This window comes from Moschus berezovskii, chromosome 6 (genome assembly GCF_049115385.1).
Source record: "Moschus berezovskii isolate FMDL1 chromosome 6, NW_MosBer_1.0, whole genome shotgun sequence".
Classification (NCBI taxonomy): Eukaryota; Metazoa; Chordata; class Mammalia; order Artiodactyla; family Moschidae; genus Moschus; species Moschus berezovskii.
The window spans coordinates 119,921,846-119,947,367 of record NC_142465.1 but is presented as its reverse complement, the minus strand read 5'-3'; the positions used below and the strand labels follow the sequence as shown (position 1 = coordinate 119,947,367).

General features: G+C 49.9%; 1 protein-coding gene across 6 annotated transcripts in view; it reads right to left on the bottom strand.

Moving 5' to 3' along the window:
* Window positions 1–25,522, bottom strand: part of ATXN10 (ataxin 10) — a 152,682-nt gene that overhangs the window by 6,816 nt on the left and 120,344 nt on the right. Inside the window, exons 11-12 of one of the 6 annotated variants that reach the window (XM_055396618.2) lie at window positions 5,905–6,092; window positions 4,152–5,408 (exon numbers count right to left, since the gene is read on the bottom strand). The exons of 1 other annotated variant lie outside the window; for it this stretch is intronic. In XM_055396618.2, coding sequence (XP_055252593.1) covers window positions 5,406–5,408; window positions 5,905–6,092 — 191 coding nt within the window. In that variant the 3' untranslated portion in view covers window positions 4,152–5,405. 4 more of the 6 variants (XM_055396621.2, XM_088837568.1, XM_088837569.1 and 1 more) reach the window with 4 other exon arrangements.

Sequence of the window (25,522 nt, the reverse complement as noted above, 5' to 3'; positions counted from 1 at the left end):
AGTGCAGTGTCTTAACCACTGGACCGGCCAGGGAAGGTCCCGCAGCTTGCAAGCTCTGACATGTAGCATTTTCATTAACATCAGTTAAAAATATCTCCTAATCTCTACTTCTTCATTTGACCCTTAGGTATTTGAAAAACACATTATTTAATTTATAAAATTGCAGGGATTTTCTACTTACCTTTCTGGTATTGATATGTAGCTTAATTGTACTAGGGTCAGAACATACTGTGTAGTATGATTTCAATCCTTAGAGATTTGTTCAGATCTGTCTTAGGGCCCAGCAAAAGGACGAATTTTTGGTAAGTGATACCATGTATACTTTAAAAGAACATGTATTCTGCAGTTGTTGGGCGTATTGTTCTATAAATCAAAAACAGGAAAACTCTACAAGTACAGTCATCAAATGTTTACTTTCCTTTACTATTTTTGCCATTCACCGAGAGGACAGACCACTGCACGCTGACCGCAGGATGGCTCCAACCATTGCGCAGATCAGGGCAAGAACATACGCAAGTAGTCTCGAGACAGTTGGCTGGGAGCACGGGACAGCTGAGGCATAGTGGGGGAGAGAGGGAGGGAGAGAAGAGGGGGAGAAAATGACCGACAGCCCTGGAGACGCAGCCCCTCCCCCAGGCTGCTCACAACTAACCACCCGTCCAAGATGCGCGAGAGGTGAATTCTCTCCTGCTGCTCCCTCCATGCTCACCTGAAGTCAAAACTAAACCACATCCTCACCTTGTTTGCTTCCCGGCACTGACTAGAGTATGTGATGCTCTTGTTGCTCTGTTTTATCTGTCCCTTCTCATCAGAATGTCAGCTTCAGGGGACCACAGACTGTGTCCTGTTTAGTGCTGTATCCAAGGACCTGCCTGGTACGCTGCTCAAGAAGGAAACAGGCTCAGAGTGGTCAAGCAACCTGAGCAAAGCCACAGAGCTGGCAGGACATGGAGCCAAGATGTGAGTTTGGGTTTTTCTAATCGTGCTCTCCCCATAAAGCTCCCCTGGCTCTACATGGAGAGCCACAATTCAGGCATCTCTGCTGCATTTCTCTGCTTCTGGGGAAAGAAGCTGTATTTTCCCCCTCATTCACTCCCTGCTAATTAACCACAGCAATTATTCATTAAGCATCTACTGCTGTGTGACCCCAGGCATTAACCTCTGCAACTCAACTTCCTCATCCATGTAATGGGATTAATACTGGGGCAGACTGCCTAACTGCTGCGAGGATTAGTGATGAATCTATTTTAAGTGCTTAGAACACTGCCTGGTACATGGAAAGCACCATACAAGAATCTGCGAAAGAAACAAAATACACTTAGTGAGCACCTACTGTATGCCCAGCACTGGGGCAGGCTGAGAGGAGGAGCAGGAGACAAGACGCAGTTTCCACGCACATCCCTCAGACACGCTCACAATGAAGGTGTCAGAGACTTAAACATGACAGCAGTAGCATGAGTGAGCGTTTAGCACGCGTCAGCCACTGTCCTAAGTGCTCCCACACACATTCATGCTCACCCTCACTCACTCTGAGAGGCCGCAGGTGTTACAAGCCCCATCTCCACGAGGTCAGACTCTGCCCGTGGTCTCGCAGGTCAAAGGGGGCCTGGACCCCAGCACCCACTCCGAGTCTGTGCTCGTGACCACCACACTGCACACGGCGTGGTGACAACTGTTACCCGGGCTGTAAATCATCACGTAAAGAGCCTGCTTAACTGAAGGAAAAGCGTAACGCGACTATGTTCAAATGAACAATGTACATTATGGTGCTTAAACAAAAAGAAACATCTTACTTAATGTTCCTAATTTAAGGTTTCAATTTAAGCAGGAATAAACTATCGAAGCCTTCAGAAAGTCATTACTTCGACATAACTGTCTTTGGTTGTGATGAGAGAAGACATGAACAAACTGGAGGCACTGCATCTACAGAAAAAGCTTCCCTTTAGAGTTCATATATATTATAGATGGCAAACCATGCTTACATTGTGAAATGCCACCTAAACATGATGTGACCTGAAAAATCCAAAAAATATATTAAAATGTGTAAGGAAGAAGGAAACAGATATTCCATCATACAAGTGGAGAAAAAAATCTAAATTTCTTTTAAAAAAGGTTTTTAACTGATTTTCCATACTCAGGCCACTATAGCTGAAATTATCAGAACCTTGGACAGCACTGAAAGGGCCTTTACTCTTAAATGTTAAGGTACTTCCCTCCCTTCCCTGCATTTAAAAATTCTGTCTTAATCTTACTGCCTCTCATACACAGATTGATTCCTTTCTGTGCAGAACTTACTGACAGCATTTTATATAAATATATATTTAGGTCTTCCTCTTGCAAACAAAGCATTTTTGTCCCCAAACCTTTGTTTACCCATGCATATTATCATTATTCATATAATTAATAGAAATCAAAAGAGCACAAAAAGTTTAACATTTAGATGCCAGCTACTGCTGTGAGAGATGCAGATCAGTGCCTTCAGAAGCTAATGGACACAAGATATACACATGTAAAAATCTCAATTTCTGATTTGAGATCTACTAATAGCCCACCTTATCACTGTGGATACTGATTGCAGCTATGAAATTAAAAGACGCTTACTCCTTGGAAGGAAAGTTATGACCAACCTAGATAGTATATTAAAAAGCAGAGACATTACTTTGCCAACAAAGGTCCGTCTAGTCAAGGCTATAGTTTTTCCAGTGGTCATGTATGGATGTGAGAGTTGGACTGTGAAGAAGGCTGATCGCCGAAGAATTGATGCTTTTGAACTGTGGTGTTGGAGAAGACTCTTGAGAGGCCCTTGGACTGCAAGGAGATCCAACCAGTCCATTCTAAGGGAGATCAGTCCTGGGTGTTCCTTGGAAGGACTGATGCTAAAGCTGAAACTCCAATACTTTGGCCACCTCATGCGATGAGTTGACTCACTGGAGAAGACTCTTGATGCTGGGAAGGATTGGGGGCAGGAGGAGACGGGGACGACAGAGAATGAGATGGCTGGATGGCATCACCGACTCAATGGACGTGAGTTTGAGTGAACTCCGGGAGTTGGTGATGGACAGGGAGGCCTGGCGTGCTGTGATTCATGGGGTCGCGGAGAGTTGGACACGACTGAGCGACTGAACTGAACTGAATAGCCCACATGACCTCGATCATTCCTCAAATGGGCTTCTCGGTAGTTTCCAAAGAATTCTGTTAGTTTCAGAAGTTACTGAACAAAAATGCATTTGTTATCAGCTTCCAAAAGAGTTAAATCTATGAGATGTATTGACAGAATGGACATAAAGACAAATTCTAATAGTTTATGACTAAAATTGTGAAAACAAGTACTTCTGAAAAACTAACATCCATTAAGGTATTAAAAGACATCATGCTGTAAATGCTCAGATTCGACGCTGAGCAGAAAGGCCTTTCTCCACTATCTCTGAGAAGAGACCAGGCTACAAAACTGAACTGCTTTGTCAGTCTGCTCTTGAAAGCAATAATACGGTCACAAAACTTGCTGTGACCGTTCTCTCTCTTTACAAATTCTGTAAGGCTGGGCTGCCTTTTTTTTTTTCTTTCCTTCTAAATGACCGATTGAGGTGGTGCTTTAGTCCTCTGTAGCGTGTAAAACAAGGTTCTCAGAAGCTCCAAGTCCCTGGCAGAGGACAGGGAAGCTGTTGTGTTCAGGAATTAGCGTGTCGGGAGGCATCAAACGCAGCCACAATGCAGCCATCGGCGTGTTTTCGCTATGCAAGCCCCGCATTTCCTATTTAGGAAACACACAGTCCTCATCCCATTCTGTACTCTCACAAGGCCCCCTTTGATGTATGTGTGTTTGCTATTACATGGCTTACACCGACATGTTTGTGTGATGCCACTGCTGTGCACACACCCATTGAGACAGGAAAAAAAGAAGTGTCTATTGCAAACTTGTGAAAAGGAAAAGGGACTCCCGCTGCTTTCCCCTTTGGCCAGACTTCTAGTTAGAGACGAGGGGTTTAACTCCTCGTGTCCCAGAAGAGAAGGGCTTCTTCGTGCATTCTGGATTTTGCAAAGGATTCTTTACCAACGGAATGTCACAAAGGACGGAAGTAAACATCGTTCATAGATGACCACAGTCACAGAAGCTGGCATTTCTTCAGTTATATAGAAGACATTAGACCGCATATGGGAAAACTTTTATTTCGTTCTTAACATGCTTCAGCTGTTTTTTTTTTTTTTTTTTCCACAAAGCAATTTAAGTACAGCTACAAAAACTTAGGAGCAGTTTACTTTGGAACAATTGGTATTTCTGGAAAACTTCTGGTTGGGTCTTTGCCATTTTCATTTTGGAAGGTTCAACAGGAACTATGCAAGATTTCACACTACAGTTTAGCTTAGTAACACGGCTGTTCCAGAAGACAACACATTTTAAGCATCCACAATACGACCTGCCCCAAGAGTGTTTGCTGATTACATTAACGATCTGGGTGGTTACAAAGACTTTAGCGCTCACTTAACCCAGTTCTGCCTCTGAGTGTGTGCACACTGACAGACATGGGTCAAAACACCCCTGCTCCCCCAAGCTACTTTTGCAATCCACTGCCCCGGCCGAAACTGAGTGGTGCCTTCCCGAGACCGGTGCTTTGTAAACTGAGGAAGACCCGGATGAACCTTTAACGCTGAGGTTCTGCACACACAGACGACTGTGAGATTTTCCTTCCCACTTGCAGCCAGGGACGTGGCTGGCGCAGGCACTGGCTGGTAAGCCTCAGGGGTCTGGGGGCGCCTAGGTCTAGGGTGATCTGGAATGGGAAGAGTTAATGGCCCACATGTCCCCTCACCCGCTAGCGCCCGCCACATTCCAGAGGGACAGGGCTCAGTGACAACACTGTCCAGGACCTGAAGTGAAGAGCGAGAGCCCTCTATTCTTCGCCATCTCTCGAATTAATTAACTGGAAATGAGTCTTGTCAATGTTTTGGAAAGGCAAAGGGGTGAAAAGCGATTGCTAGAATTAATCACAGTGAGAAACTACTTCAGCTGCCTGCCAGAGCCCAGAAAACCCCACAAGAGGAGACAAAGAAGGGAAGGAGCGAGTGGACCCGAGCGAACTTCCAAGTCTTTGCCAAAGAAGGGACATGCGCTCAGCGAGAGGAATTGATTATCTGCGGCCACAGTAAGTACAATCTATCACTTAAATGCACATTGTATTCCACGGGGACAGAAGCAAACCTGACAGCTACGTTTTAAAGCAAAGAATCAACAGGACACTCAAGCACTTTCCCTTTTAAGCTTATATGCATTTAACTCTATTATCTAGAAGATTCACATTCTTGAACGTGTACGTAATAAAATCTTCAAACACTTGCGATTTCACATACTGCAAAAGATCCAGGAAACAGATTCCAAAAATTCAGACTTTTTTGGATGTAGAGTTCATTCACTAAGAGGGAAAAAAAAAAGAAACAAAATTGCAGATGTAACAGAGCTATTTACAAGAACCATCAAAGGAAAAAAAATACAAGAGAATTTTGGTCAACGATAGAAATAACAGAAAGAAACCTAAAACAACCCTTTCAATATCATACAAGGAGTTTTCTGTTCTTTTCATTGCAGTCAACATTAGCTATCTTTTAAAGAAGGTCTAATTACTGCCAGAAACTTTTAGACCATGTGAAAATTTTGATATGCCTTTCCTTTTTCTCCCCTAGAACAAGTTTGAAATTTCAACTCTCTTAAGAAAATGGCAGGGTAAAGCCTGAACAAAAAATTACTCGCAATTAAATGTAGGGCTTTCTTTGCCGTCTCAGGAGGCAAAATACGTCCACCCATGTTCTAATGAAGCAATCGCATCAAAGTGTCACTTCGAAGGTAGTGGGGACGTGGGGACCAGTTTCCACAGACTGAAGGGGAACTAGTTCTCCTCCTGGCATACTTACCAGCTGAGGTGTGTCATTGGTCGACTTCAGAATCAGCTTGTCACCCCTCTTTTCAACTTCAAACCCCATTTTCTTAAGCAGGGATGCATCTGCCAGACCCTGCTCCTCCATCTTCGCAATCAGGTCTTGGTTTTGGCTGTTATCTTCTGTGAGGTTTCGGATGGCGTACACCACCCACTGGGTTAGAACTGGCAGCAGAGTGAAGGAATCTGCCAACATGCTTTCACCCGAGCATCACTGGAAAAGGAGGAGATGGGCAGAAGACCCTAAGCACCCAGAATCAACGAACACTTTCTCCTGGAGGATGTGCTGTGAATATGCACGCAGAGCGGGAAATAATTCAAAATGCGAAAGACACACACATACACACGTATGTCCAACACTGCGTGTGTGCTATCCAGCAGCTGGCACAGAGAGGCATTGGACCGAAAGAACAAAGGAGGCGGCAAAGGCTTAGCGCAGCCACACAGGACGTGTGTGAACACGTGTGTGTGCGGGAGTGTATGCACACACACAGACACACATGCGTGTGTGTGCTGGACAGTTTTGTTACTGAGCCACCAGGGAAGGAATAAGAGCAGTATAGAATGAGTCACAAAGACGCTAGGGTAGAATCAGGCAAGAAGATCGTCTTGTTTACCCAGTTACAGCTAAAACCTGTCTCCTGGGAGTCACCATGGAACCCCCCTCGTTCTGTACTTTAGACGAAGAAGGCCTGTGAAGGCTTCACTGCTTAGTCTGCGTGCAGTGCCTCACTGTGCCCTGGCCCTGATTCAGGTGTTGCGTACAGCGTCCATCACGGCACACACGGACAACTTATGAGGAACACAGGATCACGGCACTCTTTTCTGAGGTCTATACTTACCGAGAGCTGTGGGAACCTCAGGAGGGCACTAGGCGGCCACTGTAATATCCTTCTATGAAACTGCTCTAGTCTTGGGCCCAAGGACACAGAGAAACACCAGGAACACTGGGCCTGGCACCCTCTGTTGGTTCAGAAAGAACAAAGTGACAAGTGTGGAATAAACACTTTTTCCAAGGAACAGAGAGGCCTCCCTGCCCCGTGGTCAGACGGACAGTGGCAGGAAACACAAGTCCTTCCTCCTTGTTAGCAGTGTTCCCCACGCAGGCCTGTCTGATGCCACATCAAGGCATCTGCTCCCCCAAAGGCGATCAGACGGGTCCCTGAACTCAAGAGTCCGCGCTCCGGATCCCATCCCAAACCCCGGCTCAGCGGTGAGGCTTCTCTCCCCAGCACGGGAGTTGCTCAGAAAGGCCTCCATGCGCACAAAGCAGGGGAACCACACTGCACAAAGCACAGTGAACCCCTAGTTCACTGACCTCGAAGGAAACCAGCAGAACATGAGCCCGTCCACTCGGGTCAGGCAGCCAGGACACAGGAAGCTGGCGGCTCTGGGCTCAGTAAGTGCCTGCTGGTTGCTCCCTCTCGGTTCTGCTGACGCAGCCCGCAGTCGCGAGCGCACGCGGACCCCACACGGGGTGGGCTCCGTCAGAACGGCTGCAGGTCTGCAGGAGGCCACGACCCACTGGTCTCTGGAAGCGGACCACCAAGACCACCAGTGGGTACACATGACTAACCTGTTCCAAAGGGCAGAGAATGGCAGCTGATGCAATCCTAAGATAATTGCCCGTTTGGTGGGAAAATGCTCTCATCTCGCCAGGACTGTCACCCTCTCCCTCTCACAACAAAGCCCAGGGCCTTTAGAAGGCTGTATGTCTTTTCTGGAGATGATCCGCACTCTCAACGCATACAGGTTGAACTTCTTCTTCTCCACAATCACGAAACCCCCACTTTGTGACGGGAAAGAGAACGAAAAGGATGATCCCGGGCAACAAAGACCTTCAACACAATAGTGACTTCTCAGCAGGGATCAGTCAACTACAATTCACTTCTTGCACAGGACGACACCATCATCACACAAACCCTTTTCCTCCCTTGCTGCAGAAAGAGGTGAGGCCGGGATCAAGAGAACTGAGTGGAGGAACGAGATCTGAGGCTGAATCTGGGCAAGACCGCGTGTGAGCCTGCAGCGTTCCAGTCCCTGTGCGTGACAGCTCTCCAACAGCAAACGACAAGCGCAAAACACTTCTTTCTGAAGCTGCCCGGTTATTGACTTTGATTGAAAGGGAGGGGAAATTCCCATAAATGCACTGGCAGCGCCTCACAACTGGAGGGCTGGCGAGCTCTGCGACCGAGGCATCGGACGCTGGTCTTGTCACCACCAGCTGCCAGTGCCGAGTGTCTCTGGAGAAAAGAGCCGTCTTCCAGAGCTTCGGACTGTCAGATGATCTCAGTTCCAGGGCAAATGACACCCCAAGCTCCTGCAACATCAGCTCGCCAGGCGCCCCCCGTCTTTCCACACGCGAGCCCTGACCTGGGACCCGCTCCCCCTTGCCTGCCCCTCCCCACCCGGGGTGCACAGCTAAGACCCTGCTCCTGGAAACCCACCCGCTCTGCCCCGGCCAGCCCCAACACCAGCCTGAGCTGGGCGCGCCTGCTGCATGTTTCCAAACATGCTCTCCCTGTTTCTGTTTACTTTACCAGTTCTCATCACATTGCACCTGCACATCTGCTGAAGTGTCTACGAGCTACTGGAGGGCAGGAGCCACAGAGTCCATTTTCTTGTCCCCAGCATGCAGCTAGACCCAACATATAGTGGATGATGATGTGTGTGCTGACATCCTGAGAGCTATACTTATTTGTTCCTATTTCTGTCTGCCCCAACGCCCTGTGAGCTCTTCACAAGCGAGGATGATGGCTTCTTTACCTTCTGTCCTCTGCCCCAAGCATGGCGCTGGAAATATGTGCTCGCTGTCCGAGCGAGCGGACACCACCTCCCACCCACCATGTGTGCGTGAGTGTGAAAGTGTGTGTGTGTGGAGGGGGTGTGGTGGCAGTGCAGTGACCCACATGGGCTGTGCTTTTCCTTTTTGTTCTTGGCGTGGTTTCCTGACTCAGGGCTTCGCAGGGTGGAAGATTAAATGAAAATAAACCAATATAAATGCAACTTGGGCAAGGAAGCTGGACCGTGTAAATAAAAGGTCCAGGATGACAAAACACAGGAGAATTCCGGTGTGGATGGATGGAACGGTGGGTTTCAGTCACGTCCACCTAGGGAGCAACCCTGTGCTCTGTGGACATCCTGTAATGGTGTTTCAACATCTTACCCCACTGTTCACTAACTCATTTCTGTAGAAACCTCACACAGTCACTACTTTGAAAGGAGGAAACAGTGACATTAATGACCGTCCTGATGACCACCCCTACGAGAGCCTGGGGCGTAGCTCCTAGCCGGGGCTTTGGGGACAAACGTGACCATCACCGTCTGCCGGGGAGCAGGCTCCTGGCACAGCCTGACGGGAGCAGCACTGGAGCCCAAAGCAGAAGAGGCAGTTCAGTCTTCTTCCGAAACTGAAGTTCAAAGGGCAAACAGACGGGTTAAGTGGAGGGCGTGCGAGGGATCTAGGCAGTAAGGCCACACAGTCACGGCGGGGTCAATTTCCCAGAATGCCAAAAATCAAAAAACACACAAAACAACAGTGAGACCCCAATACGTCTGTCTGAGACCTGTATTTCATATTCTTTATGTCATAAGTGAAACCAACCTTACTTTCTCTCTAAGGTGGACTTCACCCAGTCCTGCCGGCCACTCTGCATGATCAGACGTGAGAGGTGTGTGCTCCATCTCGACCTAAATGTTGTCCGCCTGTAAATCAAATATCACACCAATACCCTCCAACGTGTGTCTATTTCCAGTGAGAACGTCCTGGCACTACTGTCCAGGGTCTCTGAGTTTCTAATTTTAAGTTGTTCCCTCACAAGGTCTGTGTTTGAAGAGAAGCAGGGAATCCCAGCCCCAGGCCCAGCTCATGAATATGCACGACTCCCCTCGTTAGGAGCCGGAAGGGCCAGCCGGGCGCCCCTGCAGACCCAGACAGTCTGGAGGGTCACAGGGAGATGAAAGCAGCCCGGTTAATATTCACATTGCCCTCTTGTTCCCTCTCTACTGAGACAGAAAGCAAGCAAGGGGGGGAGAAAATTAAACATCTTCCAGAGTCTCTAATCCTACCAACACTCCAAGCGTTTCATTGTCTGCTCGGCTTTAGAAAGAGGGCTTCTAACGTTTCCATAGCTACTCCAAACAGAAGGCGTGAGCCTGTTTGTAACAAAACTGCCTTCAAAGAACCCTGCGATCAGCACCGGAGTGAGGACTCACAGTCCGGCCGGCCCTTCACCAGAGCACGTGGTGCCTTGAAAGAGCTAGTGACGAGCGCATGGACTGAGCATCTGGGAACCCCGGGGCCTGGAGAGCTGAAGTGAGACGTGGTCCCCGGACCAAGCACCTGAGTGGCGGCAGCCATGAGTGCGTCGTCTCCGCACTGAGCCCTCCAGCCTTGCACCAGGCAGGTGAGTAGACAGAGCAGGGCAGGGGAGTGCGGGCTGGGAGGCAACTGGAGACAGAGGGAGACCCCACGGCCACAACATTATTAACCTAGGACTAGGATGGACGTCCCAAACTCACTCTGAAAAAGTCAAGCCAGGTGAGTTAGAACACTGATCCTGGGACTGCTGATGAGAAGGACTTTCATGTGACTTCCAGTTACTGGAATCAGTGCAACCTGAAGTCCTTCAAGTGACGGGGACTGGGGCCCCGCGATGGCAGGGACTCTGCTCTGGTGTCGAGAAGCTGCTGAGATCAGGGGCTGGGGGAATTATGGCCTGTGATTTTGTATGGATGCAAGTTAAAAAGTTTTCATATTTTTAAAATTAATTAACTTACTTTGGCCACGCCATGCAGCTTGTGCAATCTCAGTTCCCTGACCAGGGACTGAACCTGGGCCCTCGGAAGTGAGGTCCTAAACCTCCCAGGGAAGTCCCTAGTTTTCATGTTTTTAAATGGTTGGGGAAAGAATAAAAAGAAGAATACCAATTTGCAACACGCAAAAATTATCTGAAATCCAAATTTCAGTATCCATAATAAATAACGTTCTATTGGCACACAGTCACACCCATTCATGTACGGACCGTCTATGGCAGCTGAGCTGGACTGCTATGATGGAGACAGAGTGCCCAGCAAAGCCAAAAATACTGATTAAAAGTAGCCCTTTACAGAAGAGATCTGCCAAACTGCCCTGGAACACGGAAGGAACCGATAAATACTCGCTGAATGAATGCATGAACTTTTCAAAGGACTGGCACTAAAAATAAACTATTTGCTGTCATTCAGTCGTGCGTGACTCCTTGCGACCAGAGTTTGCTCAAACTCATGTCCATTGAGTTGGTGATGCCATCCAGCCTCTGTTGTCCCCTTCTCCTCCTGCCTTCAATCCTTCCCGGCATCAGGGTCTTTTCCAATGAGTCGGCTCCTTGCATCAGGTGGCCGGAGTACTAGAGCTTCAGCTATTTAGACTAAAACAATTTAAACGCTGAAAGACTTGACTGACTTATGAGGATATGTGTGTGCACAAACTGTGTAGTGCCTGTTTATGGTTTTATATTAACATGCAGATGTGTAATGTGTATATATTTAACACCCTATGTATAGTATGCATTTAACATATTTGTGCTACAGACGATATCTATATTTCATTTTGCTTGCAAAATATTTAAAAAAATTATTTTTAGACAACAAACCCATGTACGGCTAGGGGTTTACATCCTTGACAAACTTTCCAAAGCACACCACTTAGCAGGGCAGAGAGCACACATCAGCACTTTGGATAAAGCTCGCCTGAGGACAGGACGCCCAGGCCACCTTGTTAGGCTTCAAACCACATCGTCACCTGCCCTGAGACTTCCCTCAACACGAGGATGCTTTGGAGGTAACGTCCATGTCTAAGCTAGTATCTTCTCAGACTAACTAAAATGGCAGAATTTTTCAGAGTGCAAAGCAGTAGTTCTATTTCAAGACTTTTCCGAAATGCTTCACGTTGCTGAAAACAAAAACACTTCAAAATACGGCGGTTCCTGCCAGTCAGAGGGGAGGAGGGCGGGAACGGAACACTGAGGGTGACTCCTCTTCCCACCGAGTGACAACAGTCCTGCCTCCCCCCGGCCATGTGGGTCGGAGAGACTGTGAGTGCCCGGGGGACTGTGTTCCCAGGGGGCTCACTTCTCTGACCCTGGCCCCGTTTGCAGGAGTGCCCTAACCAGCTTCTGCTCTGCTCTTCAAGTTTTTACTTTCTGAGAAAAAAAAAAAACAACAACAAAAAAACAAGGCATTTCCCAAACTGCTGCCAGGGAAGGCCAGGCCCCACCAAGGCTGCTGTTGCCAGAGTAGGAACCCATGCAAACAAACCACAGAGGGCACCCGAGTGGGGCTGGGCGGGGGAGGAGAAGGGCTTCCTCGGATGGTGGGCAACCTGCCTGTGACACGGGGGACCCAGGAGAGAGGGTCCTCGTGGAGAAGACAAGTCTGAAAAACACCGCTACTGTCCATTAATGAGGAGTCACCCCAATCTGTAGGGTTGAGCTCTGTGTCCAAACGTTGGGACACTCTGCTAAGTGGTGACTCGCATCCAAGCTCTGCCTTCATCTCCAACCATCACTTTGCTCAGTTAAAATACAGGCTCTCCTCACTCAGAAAGTCAGAGTCCTCACTGGGCAGACGGCATACCAGCCCCCTCGCAGGGCACTGGAAACCAGCGTGTGTTCAGTCCCCACCACAAACCACCCGCGCTGGCTCTCTCTTCCTTCTCCGAATTGCTGGTCTGTCTGGGGTCTAATTTCCCTCCGCGTTCCTGCATTTTAATCCGAGGGCACTTCTCTGCAGCTCAGGTGTGTCAACGCCGTGCTGATGCAGACTGCTCGAGGCCCTGGAATCCATCCTAGCAGTGAGTGCAAGTCAGTGTACGTGTGCCCTCTCATGCACCAACTCACAGCTGATGGTTATGAACGCAGGGAAGCAAGCACCTGAGGGAAGAGGGGGAGTGAAGGGTGAGCGGGCCATCACTCAGTCGTGTCCCACTTTTCGTGACCCTGTGGACTGCAGACCACCAGGCTCTTCTGTGGGATTTCCCAGCCAGAATATGGAATGGCACGAGTTGCCATATCCTTTGCCAGGGGATCTTCCTGACCCTGGGATCGAACCCTGGTCTCCTACATTGCAGGCGGATTCTTTACCAGTTAAGCCAGCAGGGAGGCCCCAAGAGAAGAGCGCGGGGGAGCAAACTATTGCCAGATTTGAAAACTGAAGGTCACAATCACAATGAAGGAATTACACTTGTGCTTTGCAGGCACTACCGGAAGAAGCAGAGTCTCTCAGTCTTTACTGAGGCAGAACGTTGTCTGAGAAGCACCTCTGCTCTGAGAGCTGCGGCTGCTTTTCAGCCTCCAGCTGACCAGGGAACTAGAGCATCAAAGGAAGCAGCACAGAGGCCCAGGGGAACGCTGCTGAATTCTCACAGAAACACCCAGCACACAAGTGTCCACCAGAGAAACACAACCCGCCTGCGTCTGAGTGACTCTGAAACAAAGGCTGCATTCACCAACCTCGGTGTGCACGGCTGACTTCCCATCCACGACCGCCTGCAGGGGGGACAGTCACAGCTCGAAGGCTCCTCTCTGCTCGGGAGCCAGAGCCATCCTGCCATCTCCCCAGGCTTCCTGTGTCACCACATGGGCAAGGAACCGCGGAACCACTGTCCTCAGCCTGGCCCCGGCCGCGATGAGCCCTCCTGCCCTCAGGGCCCAGATGGGTCAGGCGCCGGCCTCCGAGGCTCGCCGCCGCCACCCCGCCTCACGGCCTGTCCACGTGGGGCGAAGTCATGGATGACGCCACCCCGCACTCCCCACTCCAAAGCCCTGTGGTGAGCGGGGGCTGGCGGGCAGGTACCTCACGTCCAGGGGCTCTGTGGGAAAGGGCCCCCCGGGCCTGAAGCTAATTCTGTCCATGACACACTCCGGGACCATCTCACCACTTCAGAGCACTGCGTGGAGCGGCCGTCGGCCTGGCATCAGCCACACAACAGGTCACGGACCGGGACGGAGTGAGGCCGTGTCTAACCAAACCACACCAGAGGGCCGGGCCACCAGACGCCCATGTGTGCTTGGGGGCTCTTGGTCACTTCTGAGACTGATGAGCCCGGGGCGGGGCAGGGACAGCCAGCCCAGGGCCCACCATGCGGTGCCCACCCCTCGCTCCCTCTGCCACCACCGGTTACCCTGACCCTTCTGTGAACGTGTGCTCACGCGTGTGCGCGCTCACCCAGGAGGAGGAAGCGGTAAACGCTGCGGGCGCCTGGCCTCCATCTGCTAAGAGGGGCAGACCCCAGTCCTGCCAGAGCTGAGCGCGTGCGATGCTGCCGACGGCACACAGGCAGGCCCCCCGCCACACCACCTCAGCCTTCGGGCTCCGGGGAGACCTCCTCCGGGAGAGGCCTTCTGGACACAGTGAACTGCTCAAGGGAAGCCAGGACCCAGGCTCCGCTCACATCAGGGGCTCTGCTGGCGGGTGTGATGTAACTGGAGGTCACTGGGCTCCGATGGAGAGAAACTTGTGAGGAGCAGCTGGCAGGGGCCGGGACCCTCAAGGGCCCGCTGCCAGGGGAGAGGGTATGTCCACAGCACTCTGCTCTCTGGACGAAAGGACTTGCTGGCCTGAACAAATTTCTTGCTTCAATCAATGTAAGCAAAGCTTTGCAGGAGAATTCAGTGTCTCTCGCGTAAGCCACTGCTATTTATCTGCATGAAGTCCTAACAGTAATAATAAGCATAACAGAGCTAGCGGCGTGACCACGCACAGGGCCCCTCCAGGCACTGACAGAAAGGCTCCACCTTCACCGGCACAGCACTTGTGGGAGGTGATACCAAACCTTCTACTGACGAGAAAACAGACCCAGCAGGCAGAGGACCCAATGGGGTCGGGCCTGGTCTGGACGCGGGCTCCAGCCCCCGCCCCTCTGCCCTAAGCCCTCCTCAGGGACCAGCGCATGGGGGGAGACCAGTCCATGCGGGGGGGAACCTGTTCATAGGGGGGACCAGTCCATGAGGGGAGACCTGCAGAAGGCCCCGAGCAGTCCCCTCCGGCCAGGCTGAGTACAAGCTTCTGAGTTCTGCCTACACATCAGGGGAAGGAGCAGCAGGTTTTATAAGATTGAAAACAGAGTCCCTTTCTCTCAAAAGATAAAATAAGCCCTCAGATACTGGTCAGAGTGATTTCCTCCACAAAACATCTTTATAAGTAACAGTGAACAGTTTAAAATGAGATTAAAGTTAGGAGTAGAAAAGGTGCATGTATGCTCAGTCATGTCTGACTCTTATGACCCCATGGACTGTAGCCCGCCAGGCTCCTCTGTCCATGGGGATTCTCCAGGCAAGAACACTGGAGTGGGTTGCCAGGTCCTCCTCCAGGGGATCGTCCCAACCCAGGGATCAAATCTGCATCTCCTGTACTGTAGGAAGATTCTTTATCAATGAGCCACCTGGGAAGCCCAGAAAAAAGTAAAGTAACCGCATCTAAATTATGGAAGACTATTGTCTGCCTGGTACTAACAACATCTTTATATGAATAAAGCATAGCCAGGGGTCAAAAACTGTTCTCAAACGCAAAGGCTTACATGAAGAGCACAAGCAGTGCAGGGGCTTCTGGAGGGTCTGGGCTAGACGAGACCCAGCGGGCCCCCAGGAGTCAATACCCCGCGCGCGCGAGCTGCCCAAGCACCTGTGCCACCCGTCCTCAGTCCAAACATCACTCGTCTCTGGACACGATGAACCCCACAGGTCACGTGCTGGTGGCCTCTCCTCCTGCCACCCGCAGCAGCAACCAGAGTCAGCAGGCAAGAGTGGCCGGCCCACAGGTCTGGATGGGCACAGACCTGCGGACGCCGCAGGCTGTCTGCGTGCACTGCGATCACTACCAGGTGAGCTGAGGGCTGGGGGCACGGATGATTCTGTCGCCCTCACTAAGGGAGGAGCACTGCGGTGTCCACTTCACAGTCAAGACAACCTTCAGCAGGAACTGAGAGCATGCAAATGACTCCAGCACTAATTGGAAATACGCACCAGTGACACCTGAGACAAGCTGGCTGCGGGGATGCTAACATCCCAAGCTCTTCTGTGACACAGGTCTTTTTAAAACATCTAAAGTACTGGCTGTCCGACTTTGGGGGGAACGTCACTCAATTTCAGAAATCTAATACTTCAACGTGATGTTTTCCCTCTCCTCTGTGAACAACACACTTCTTGATACTTACACTGGAATGACAGCAAACGATTTAAATACAAACACAGGCTTCCACTGTTAACACACGTCCAGCCTCTCAGGATTTAACTGCCATCTGGGTGCTCGTCTGACAAACATGAAGGCCCCGTGCTTGGGGCCAGGGATTAACGGGACATGCAGGTCCGCGCCCCTGTGTCACTGGCATTCTAGACAGGAGGTGGGCATCAGCCTCAGACAGACCGACCTTCAGGCTGATACGGTCAAGCGTGACCACAGGAGGACAAGGCACGGATGAGGGAGGTGGGAGACGGCTTCTCTGAGGAGGGGGCTGAGCAGAGAATTTGGGATTAAGAGAAGGTAGGCACCTGGTGCGCCAGGGAGACAGTAGCGGCGCCAGCCATGTGCGACCTCGAGACAGGAGACACGAGCCAGGCAAGGCTGGGGCTGGAGGCAGGATGCTGGTAGAGAGCAGGGGTTGAGGCCAGAGGAGTTGCAGGCTGTAGGAAGGAGTCTGCATTTTATACTATGAGAATCCACTGAAAGAGGTGAAGAAAAATCAGGCAGCTCTCTTTGGCAGCTGTGGAGGGTGGTTTGGAGGGAAGACAGCGTGGAAATGGGGACCAACCAGCATCTATAACAGCAGGAGAGAGAGTGGACGAGGAAGGACCTGGGCTCAGACTCCAGTGCTGCCAACCTGAGCTCCATGACTGGGCGAGGTGGCTTCCCAGGAGGCGCAGCAATGAGGAACCTGCCTGTCAGAGAAAGCAGACGCAGGTTCCATCCCTGGGTCAGGAAGATCCCCTGGAGGAGGATATGGCAACCCACTGCAGTATTCTTTCCTGGAGAATCCCATGGACAGAGCCGCTGGGGGGCTAGAAAGAGCCAGATCATTTAGGTTGCTGAAACCCCATCTGCTCAGTTATCAAGAGCGGTTAGTTCTCCAGCTGCCACCACTCCACCCGAGAAAGGGTCGCCCGTTCACAGCCTCTCATGAGTCACTGTTTCTCAACCAGCATCAGAGGCCACAAGAGGATTTCATGAAACTCAACACCATTTCTCAGGTCTTCATTCTCCCTGTGCCACTCTCCAATTGAGGGACAGAGAGTCAAGGCGATCACCATGGAGGGAGGCAAAGCAGAGGTGGGCGCGTGCATGTTCACCTGTAAACTCAGCTTCAGCTAAGTGCCCATGAGGTGAGGGCCTGACACCGCAGTTCTCCTGAACTTCCTAGAATGTTCAGTGCAGAGAAATAAACACACTACTAGCTGGTGTAACGGCTACAATGCGAAATGACAGGATAAAGGAAACAACAAGAAGGGGCCTCATCTGAACCGGGATCCTGGCAGACTTCTCTCAAACAAGCAAGGTTTAACTCTAGCTGGGAGAACGGCCAGTGCAGACAGGCAGAGACTCCAGGAAGACGGACAGCAAGGGAGCCACGGTGCTGAAGGAGAGTCAGGAAGGGCTGCCTGACACTGAGTGTGCCAGTATGGGGACGGTCTAGGAAGATGCCCCCTAGTGAAAATAAAATTTAAACTTTAAGTGGTGTTCGTTAAGTCACCCAGCCAAAGGAGCAGATCTTTTAAGGACAAAAACGAATGGCAATAAATGTTCGCGTACGGTTTTGTTTCTGGTTTGGAATGAACTGTACATGGTGGCACTTAAAACATTAACAGTAACCACTAAGAAAACAGTGTCATCTCCAAGCCAGGTGGGTCAAGTGACTGATAGGAACTCGAAAGCAGCAGCTTCCACTTTCTCACCAACCCAGGCGGAGTGGGAACAAGGGGCACGTGGTCACTTGCAGGCCACATGGTTCACGCCAAGCACCTCACCTCGGAAAAGGACAGATTCCCGTTTTCTAAGTGACGTGACAGTAAACCTCAAGCAATCTTGCTTTTCGTGCAAGTGAACAGGCCAGAGCAGGACTGATGCACTCTGACCTCTGAGAGGAGAGGAGACGGCTGAGAGAGGCAGGCTGAGCGAGACCCACGGGTGGCCAGGCGTGTGTGCAGGTTCGAGGGCAGAGGGCAGACCACATACTCTGGCCTGTGTGTGAAGGAGACACGTGCCACTCACAGCCTGCACAACACGGACGTTTCTGTGCAGTGAGGATGGTTTTCATTTCGAGCCGCTGTGACCTTCCAACCAAAAGCCAAGCAGACACAATCTGAAAGAGTACATCCTGAAGCATTTCAGTCTCACTTTAAAACAGCCGGACCATTTGCCAACACCCCTGAACACGGAAAGAGAGTCTACTTTTGTGAGCATAATTCATGACAGGACAGCCCACTCCTCCAACTTCCGGCTTCGAGTGCTGGGGAACCAGCTGCTAGGATACCACAGAAGGTACATCAAAGGGGTAGGGCTCCTACCCCGTCCCTCTGAACAGGTCTGGCCTGCATCTGTGGAGCCTCAGGGGCGCGGGGAGCAGCATGGTGGCAGAGTGCCACCCATCCTTGGCCCCACAGCCACCCGCTGCACACGGGGACCCAGGGAGGCCTCCGTGCACCTGTCAAGTCGCGTCCGTCTTGCTGGCTCTGGACGAGGACACAGACCCGGCTCACACGCCTGCAACCACACTAGGCGAGGGTCAGAGCACCAGTGAGGGGCCTTAAGAACCCACATCACAAAACTGGGAAGTCAAACCCAAGGTTTATCTCTCTAAAGCCAAACGGCAGGAAGAGGTTTTCTAGTTTTAATTAATGTCAGCTCAACAAATGAGTGAAAGATCACCGAGCGACCACCAGCCGCTTGACGCTGGGGACACAGAAATCAACAGCAGGCATCACTCCCCTGCGGAGGATGGAGGACCTGTTTCAGCAGGACCCTTCCTGGCCGTGCGAGCATCGGATGCGCAGAGTGAGACTCGAGCAGCAGGCATGCAGTGAACACAGCACAAGCACTTCCCTGGTGGGGAACTCGCTGAGGCCCTTACAACAGCAAGGCCAGCCCGCTGCGCCGGCCGGAAACGTCTGAGGTGTCTCCCTGAATGCCTCCCTCTGGCGGCGGCTCAGCAGGCCCAGACACAAGCTAGACTGCTCGTGAAGAGAAGGACAGAATGGAGCATGTTTCCAAGTTTCCACTAAAATTCCTGCATTCCCCAAGATGTGGCACTGTGTCCCACGATTTCCAAAATGCACATGACAACTGCACAGATTCCAGGAAGTCCTGCAGCAGACGCCTGCTTACCACAGGTCCAACACGTATATGCATTACTCAGAAGATTTCTCTCATATAATAGGTATTTAACATGCTGCAGGCGAAATACGCTCTGGGACACACTGCGGTGACACCCCTGGGGTCCGTGGGGTCCAATGTGGGGTGTGCAGTATGACGCAGATCCTGCCCGGGACAGACTTTTCTGGAGGGAAAGGTCACATATCCAGGGGTCTGCATGTGCTGTGCTCACAGAGGGGCAGAGGAACCCAACTGACGCACAGAGAGACGAGGCACTCGGGCTCAGCTAGGGGCTGCGGGAGAGCTCCAGGAGGAGGACATGCGTGCCCAAGTCTAAGAGGAGGAAGGGCGAGGCGGCGGAGAGGTGCCCGTTTTCCAGGGTGGCCACCACCTCAGGGCTTCGGCATCCACCTGGGATTACTACTGAGGCCAAAGCGGAGCAGGGGGAGGGAACCATGTGCCAGACACGCGGCAAGACTGGAGCCCACACAGCTGCACAGCCCTGTGTCCCCCCCGAAAGTTCACCTGGAAGAAACACTGTGCAGGGGGGCAGGAGGCACCCGCACAGAAGTCTAGACTCTTGAACGAGGAGCAGGACACAGACAGTGCTGGGCTGGCCCCATGGCCCCGCCGCCCAGGAGCTGGCAAAGCCAGCTGTACTCGGGGAACCAACTCTGTGGGCGCCACTCTTCTCATCTGTGAAATGACAGTGCTTAAAAAAGAGGCCTGTTAAATAGAAGGAAAGAAACCGCCTGTGCGAGGTAATGCAGGTTAGAGGGTATATATACAGCACAGGGTTGGGCACCTAGAGACTACTCAATGATGTTTAAAACGTCATGTGAGAAGCAACAGAACGCACACCTCCTCGCGTACATCCTGACTGGTTTTCTCACAGGCGCACGCCACATGAGCCCACCCAGGTCGAGATGGAGAAGACGCCCAGCACCTGGAAGGCCCCTGGGTACCACTCCCCACCTATGGCCAGCCTCCTCCCCATCAAGGTAACCACCATCCTGACTGTGACCGTCACAGACTGATTCTGCCTGCTGTTAAACTTCCTGTACATAGAGGCACAGAGCACATACTCTGACTCTGGCTTCTTCATGAAGCTCTATGCTGTGTTAGCGAGACTCACCCGTGTGACACAGGGCAGCTCATTCTTCACTGCTGTATAGCGCTGTGGAATGAGCGTCCACACCCTCCTATGGCTGCTGACCATGTGGGATGGTTCCATAAACACTGTGACTAGGAACGCTCCTGCACACGTCTTCTGACAGACACATGTAAGTACGTCTCCCGGGGGTGCATCCAGGGGTGCAACTGCTGGCTCACAGGGCAGGCCTAAAGTTAGCAGACACTGCCAAAGTTTCCCAAAGGGATTTTTCTAATTGACACCTCCCAAATCAATTCATCACAGTTCAGGTTGCCCCACACCTTTGCCATCCGTTGGTCCTGTCATCTTCTCATCAGTCCTTCTGGTGGGTTCCTGAGTGTGGGTTAAACATGCATTTCCCTGACGAGGGTGCTAAGCTCTTTCTGTACAATTACTGGCCATCCCGGTTTCCTCTTCTGTGAGACGCCGCGGTTCTTCTGTTCCTTCTCAGAACCTGAATTATCTTTCGTTGTTTCACAGCAGTGTGGATGTGAGTCCTTTGTCAGATACATGTTTACAATGCAAATACTTTTTCAAAGTTAGTGCTTTCCCAGTTAAAATTTTGATGTCTTGTTTAAGAAACCTCTGCCTGTTCCAAGACAAGAACCACCCTTTCTTACGATTCCTTCCAGAAGCCCCTGTGTCTCACCCCCCACCCGAAGGTTTATGAGTTGTCTTCAGTTAGTGTGGCTGAGCAGGGTGAGATACGGGTGGCAGGTCTTTCTTCCCTGTTACAGATATTAAATCAGTCTAGCATCATTTATGGGAAACGACCACCCTCTGCTCAAGTACCGGGGGCCTTTGTTGTGTATGTCAGAGTACGTTTCAGGACTCTTTCTTCTGTTTTCAATATTATTACCATTATTTAAGTTTCACCGCTGACTCACAATGTGCTCACAGATGAAAATTTACCTTTCTCCTAGGCAGCAACAGCTGTAACAGGATATCTGTATGACAACATCTGTTTGCTGAGGAACTGCAGGCTGGGCACTTTGCACACAGTACATTTTACTTTCACCATAACCCTGTGGGGTCTGTCCCATTTTAGGTAAATAAGCTGAAACTCGTAGCACAGGTGGAGCGACGTGTTTAGAGGCTGAGAAGCGGCGGAATCTGCGTCTATGAAGCTCCTGAGCTGATGCCCGTGCCACTACGCCATCCACCCCCTCAACGTGAGACGACTGGGGAAACTGGTTATTTTTCCTATAAAGTTACGTTTCTGGGTGCAAGTGACACTTACAAATGAGGCTTTTCAATAAAAAAAGAAAGAAGAAAAGAGAAAGGAAGGAAGGAAAAGAGAGAAAAGAAGAGAAAAAAACCCCAACCAGTTTAGACGCTCCTCCTATCCTTGTCTCCTCCTCCTCCAATAAAAACAATATATATATATATATATATATATATATATATAAAAACCCACATCAAGGACAACTGATCAAAACACAGATCAAAAAAAGAATCAAAGAAAAACATTTAAAATAAAGTTCAGCTGTTTCTATTTGGAAACAACAACAACAAAAAAATCCCACTCGCCACAATAAACTGACAAATAAGAAATTGACTCTGTGGCGGCGGGGCTGGAATTTTCCGATGGCATCTGCTACTGTGTCATTACTGCGGGTCCCCGCAAGGGAGCGGCGGACGAACAGCTGGGCTGTGTCCTGACGCAACACAGCCACCGAGGGCCTTCCTTCGGGGTGGGCAACCCCGTGGGATGTTGTCTTTTTCCTGGACTAGAAATCCCAGTCCGTCACTAGAAGACGCCTCCAAGAAACGGGGCAGCCAGCCTTCCAGCCCCGTTCCTAGCCTGGGCGAGTTGACAGCCCAGTTTGCTTGGATATGCCACCTAGAAATTCCTAATCCCCATGGGTGGCGGAGAAAGAGGAAGTCTTCCAGGGGGTCGGAACCGCTGACTTCCCACAGGGAACGAGGATGCCTACCCTAAGGTAACAGGAGCCCTTACCCCCAACCCATGGACGATGCGTGAGCATACAATACAGCCCGCCGATCCAGAGCAATCAGAGAACGGAGCTGTTTTTATTAACTGACCTTTACCCTCAGCTCTGATTCCTGGTCTACGCATATGCAATATATACTGTTTTCTTTAACACAAAATACTGAAATTAAAGTTCAATGAAAGCTTGACTGGTGTGAGTTATTAGAAGGGGCTGAACCACCAAACAAAGCTGAAATAATACTTCTGCCAAACCAACTTTATTCAGTTCACAAAAGAATCGTCAAACCCACGGGAGAAACTTCCCCTCTGCTTAGAGCCGTCTCCCCGCTGTCAAATAAGCACACACGCGCACTTCATCACGCCGCTGCTTTCTCCACCATCCGCTCACCGCCTTCCGCAGTCACATGCCATCCGAAAATACCTACTGGACACTCAGTATGTGCCTGTCAGTAGCATATGACATTGAGATGAAGAAACAGGAAAAAAAAGGTCCATGCCCTTACGGACCTCGGTCTAGAGGGTAATTAAGATGCAAACGCACAATACTCAGTTACAGACCGAGACAAGCTGAAGGGACAGAACAGGTCCCAGGAGGGGCCGACAAGGCTCTGGGAAGGCTTCCCTGAGGAAGAGAAGAGGAGGCTGAGCCAGCGGAGAGAGTTCAGCCAAGGGAGGAAGGTAACGACTTCCCTGAGGTGAGAAATCACAGATTTGAGGAACAAAAAAGGAGGCATGTCTGGGGAATGCTAAAAGAGGGAAACCAGTCTGGATCTAAATGAAGAGACAGGCGGGGCCAGAACACACAGAACCTGTCAGGACATGCTGGAACCTATGGACATATTCTAAGTACGGAGGACAGGCGTGCAGGTTCTGTAAATAGGACCAAGTCTATGAGAGATGGAAAAGAAAAGACCCTGATGTTGGGAAAGATTGAAGGCCGGAGGAGAAGGGGACAACAGACGATGCAGTGGTTGGATGGCATCACCGACTTGATGGACATGAGTTGGAGCAAGCTCCAGGAGATGGTAAAGGACAGGGAAGCCTGGCGTGCTGCGGTCCATGGGGTCGCAGAGAGTCAGACACGACTGAGCAACTGAACTGAACTTATGACAGATGGAGGGGGGCAGGTAGAGTCCAAAGGTATTACCACCTGAACCCCACCATCACTTGTGTGACGGCCTGAACCATCTCCACCCTACCCTCCTCCCCAGTCTGTGGAAAAAACTGTCTGTCAAGAAACCAGTCCCTGGTGCCAGGAAGGTTGGGGACAGCTGCATTAAAACACTGAGATCCTGTAGCTATCCCAAATGCTGGAATCAGGCACACATTTTCTAACAAGCCAAACAGTCCCTCACCCATGAACCCACTTTAAAGGAAATTCTAAAAGAAAGACTTCAGGGAGAAGGAAAATGACCCCAGGTAGACAGACAAAGCTGTAAGAAGGGGTGAAAGGCAGGAAAGGAGTAAGGATGTGGATGCATCTAAATGAAAACTGATTTTATGGAACTATGATAGTAACATTTTATGGGGTTGTAAAAATAGAATGAAAATATGTAACAACAGCATATAAGTTGGGGGATGCTAAGTGGTCCTATATTATCTGGAAAAGGGGTAAAGATCTGAAAAACATTATATTTTCCTTAGTCAAGGATGCATGTTATAATTTCCCAGGGAACTATTAACAAAATAGAAAAAAAAATTAAAAGCTTTAAGCTAGAAAAAGATAAATGCTTAATTATACAAAACAATTCAAAAGAAGCAAGAGAAAAATAAAATAGAAAGCAAATCAGAGTGGCTTAAATATAAACAGATAAGCAATTACATTAAATATGAATGGGCTAAATGCAACAGCTAAAAGGCAAAGAAACTAGACTAAGAAAAAGTCAACTATGCTCTTTACAACAAACACACCTGATATAAAAAGACTGAAAATAAAAGTTCTGTAATGGTTTTACCATGTAAATATCAACCAAAAGTGAAGTAAAGTAGCTATATTCATGTTAGGCAAAAAGCATTTTTAGAGATACAGAGGGTCACTTTACAATGACAACGGGGACATTTTTCAAGACCTGATAAAGGCATCACTAAAAATGTAAAAAAAATTACAAACTTGACCTAAAAATAGTGTACTCCACTATCAGAAAACAGATGTGACTTTTCAAGCACACATAGAACAGTTGCAGAAACTGACCATCAAGCAAGTCTCAATGCATTTTTTAGGACAAAGAACATCAAGCATGTGCTCTCTGATCATAATATATTTATGACAGAAATGAATCCCTCCCAAATGATTCCTATTGTTCAGAATTTAAGAAATGCATTTGTAAATACTGCATGGGTCGCAAACCCCACAGTACCCTTAAATGAACGGGCAGCTGTGCCCTCGTGGGTGGGTGGGCAGGCTCGGGACTGGGTCGCTGCCAGCTCTCCTCACGTGGGCTCTCGCCAGCGCAGCTGCAATGAGCAGAGAGGTAAATAGCCTCTTGGGGACGGTTAGGTGCACGCACATGCATGTAAGCGTGTGCACGCAGAAACACACAAGCACAGACGTGCAGACGCTGACGAGCTGGCCTTAAAACTGCTATGGGCAAATACAAATGACCGAGCAGAGCCATAATACTCTAAAGAAAGAAGAAACAAGTTGGAAGGACTCAATCAACTCAGTCAAGGACTCAGTGAATCGGTCTACAGTATCCTGGAACTGCGGAAAGTGAGAGTACTTCAGATTACAGTGCTGGTGCAGACAGACACGACACAGAGGCCAGTGCAGAAGAAAGGAGAGTCCACACCACATGCATGACACAACCGGCACTGCAGTAGCCAGCACGCGCTCTCTGCAATGACTGGGCTGGACGATTCCGCGCTCCGACGGAAAAATGCAGAAACAGACCCTCACTCACACCATGCACAAAAAGCAATTCCAAGTGAATTACAGACCCAAAGTGTTCAGAAGATAATACAGATTATCACTGTGACCTAAGTGTATGAAAATATTTAACAGGATACACACCCAAATAAATGAATCATAAAGAAACAGTGGTAAACTTGACTAAAAGTTAAGAAATTTTGTTAATAAAAAAACTATAAAGAGAATGACAAGATAAGTGATAGAATAGGGGAAAGGAAATACGAGCAACATGTGTAGCT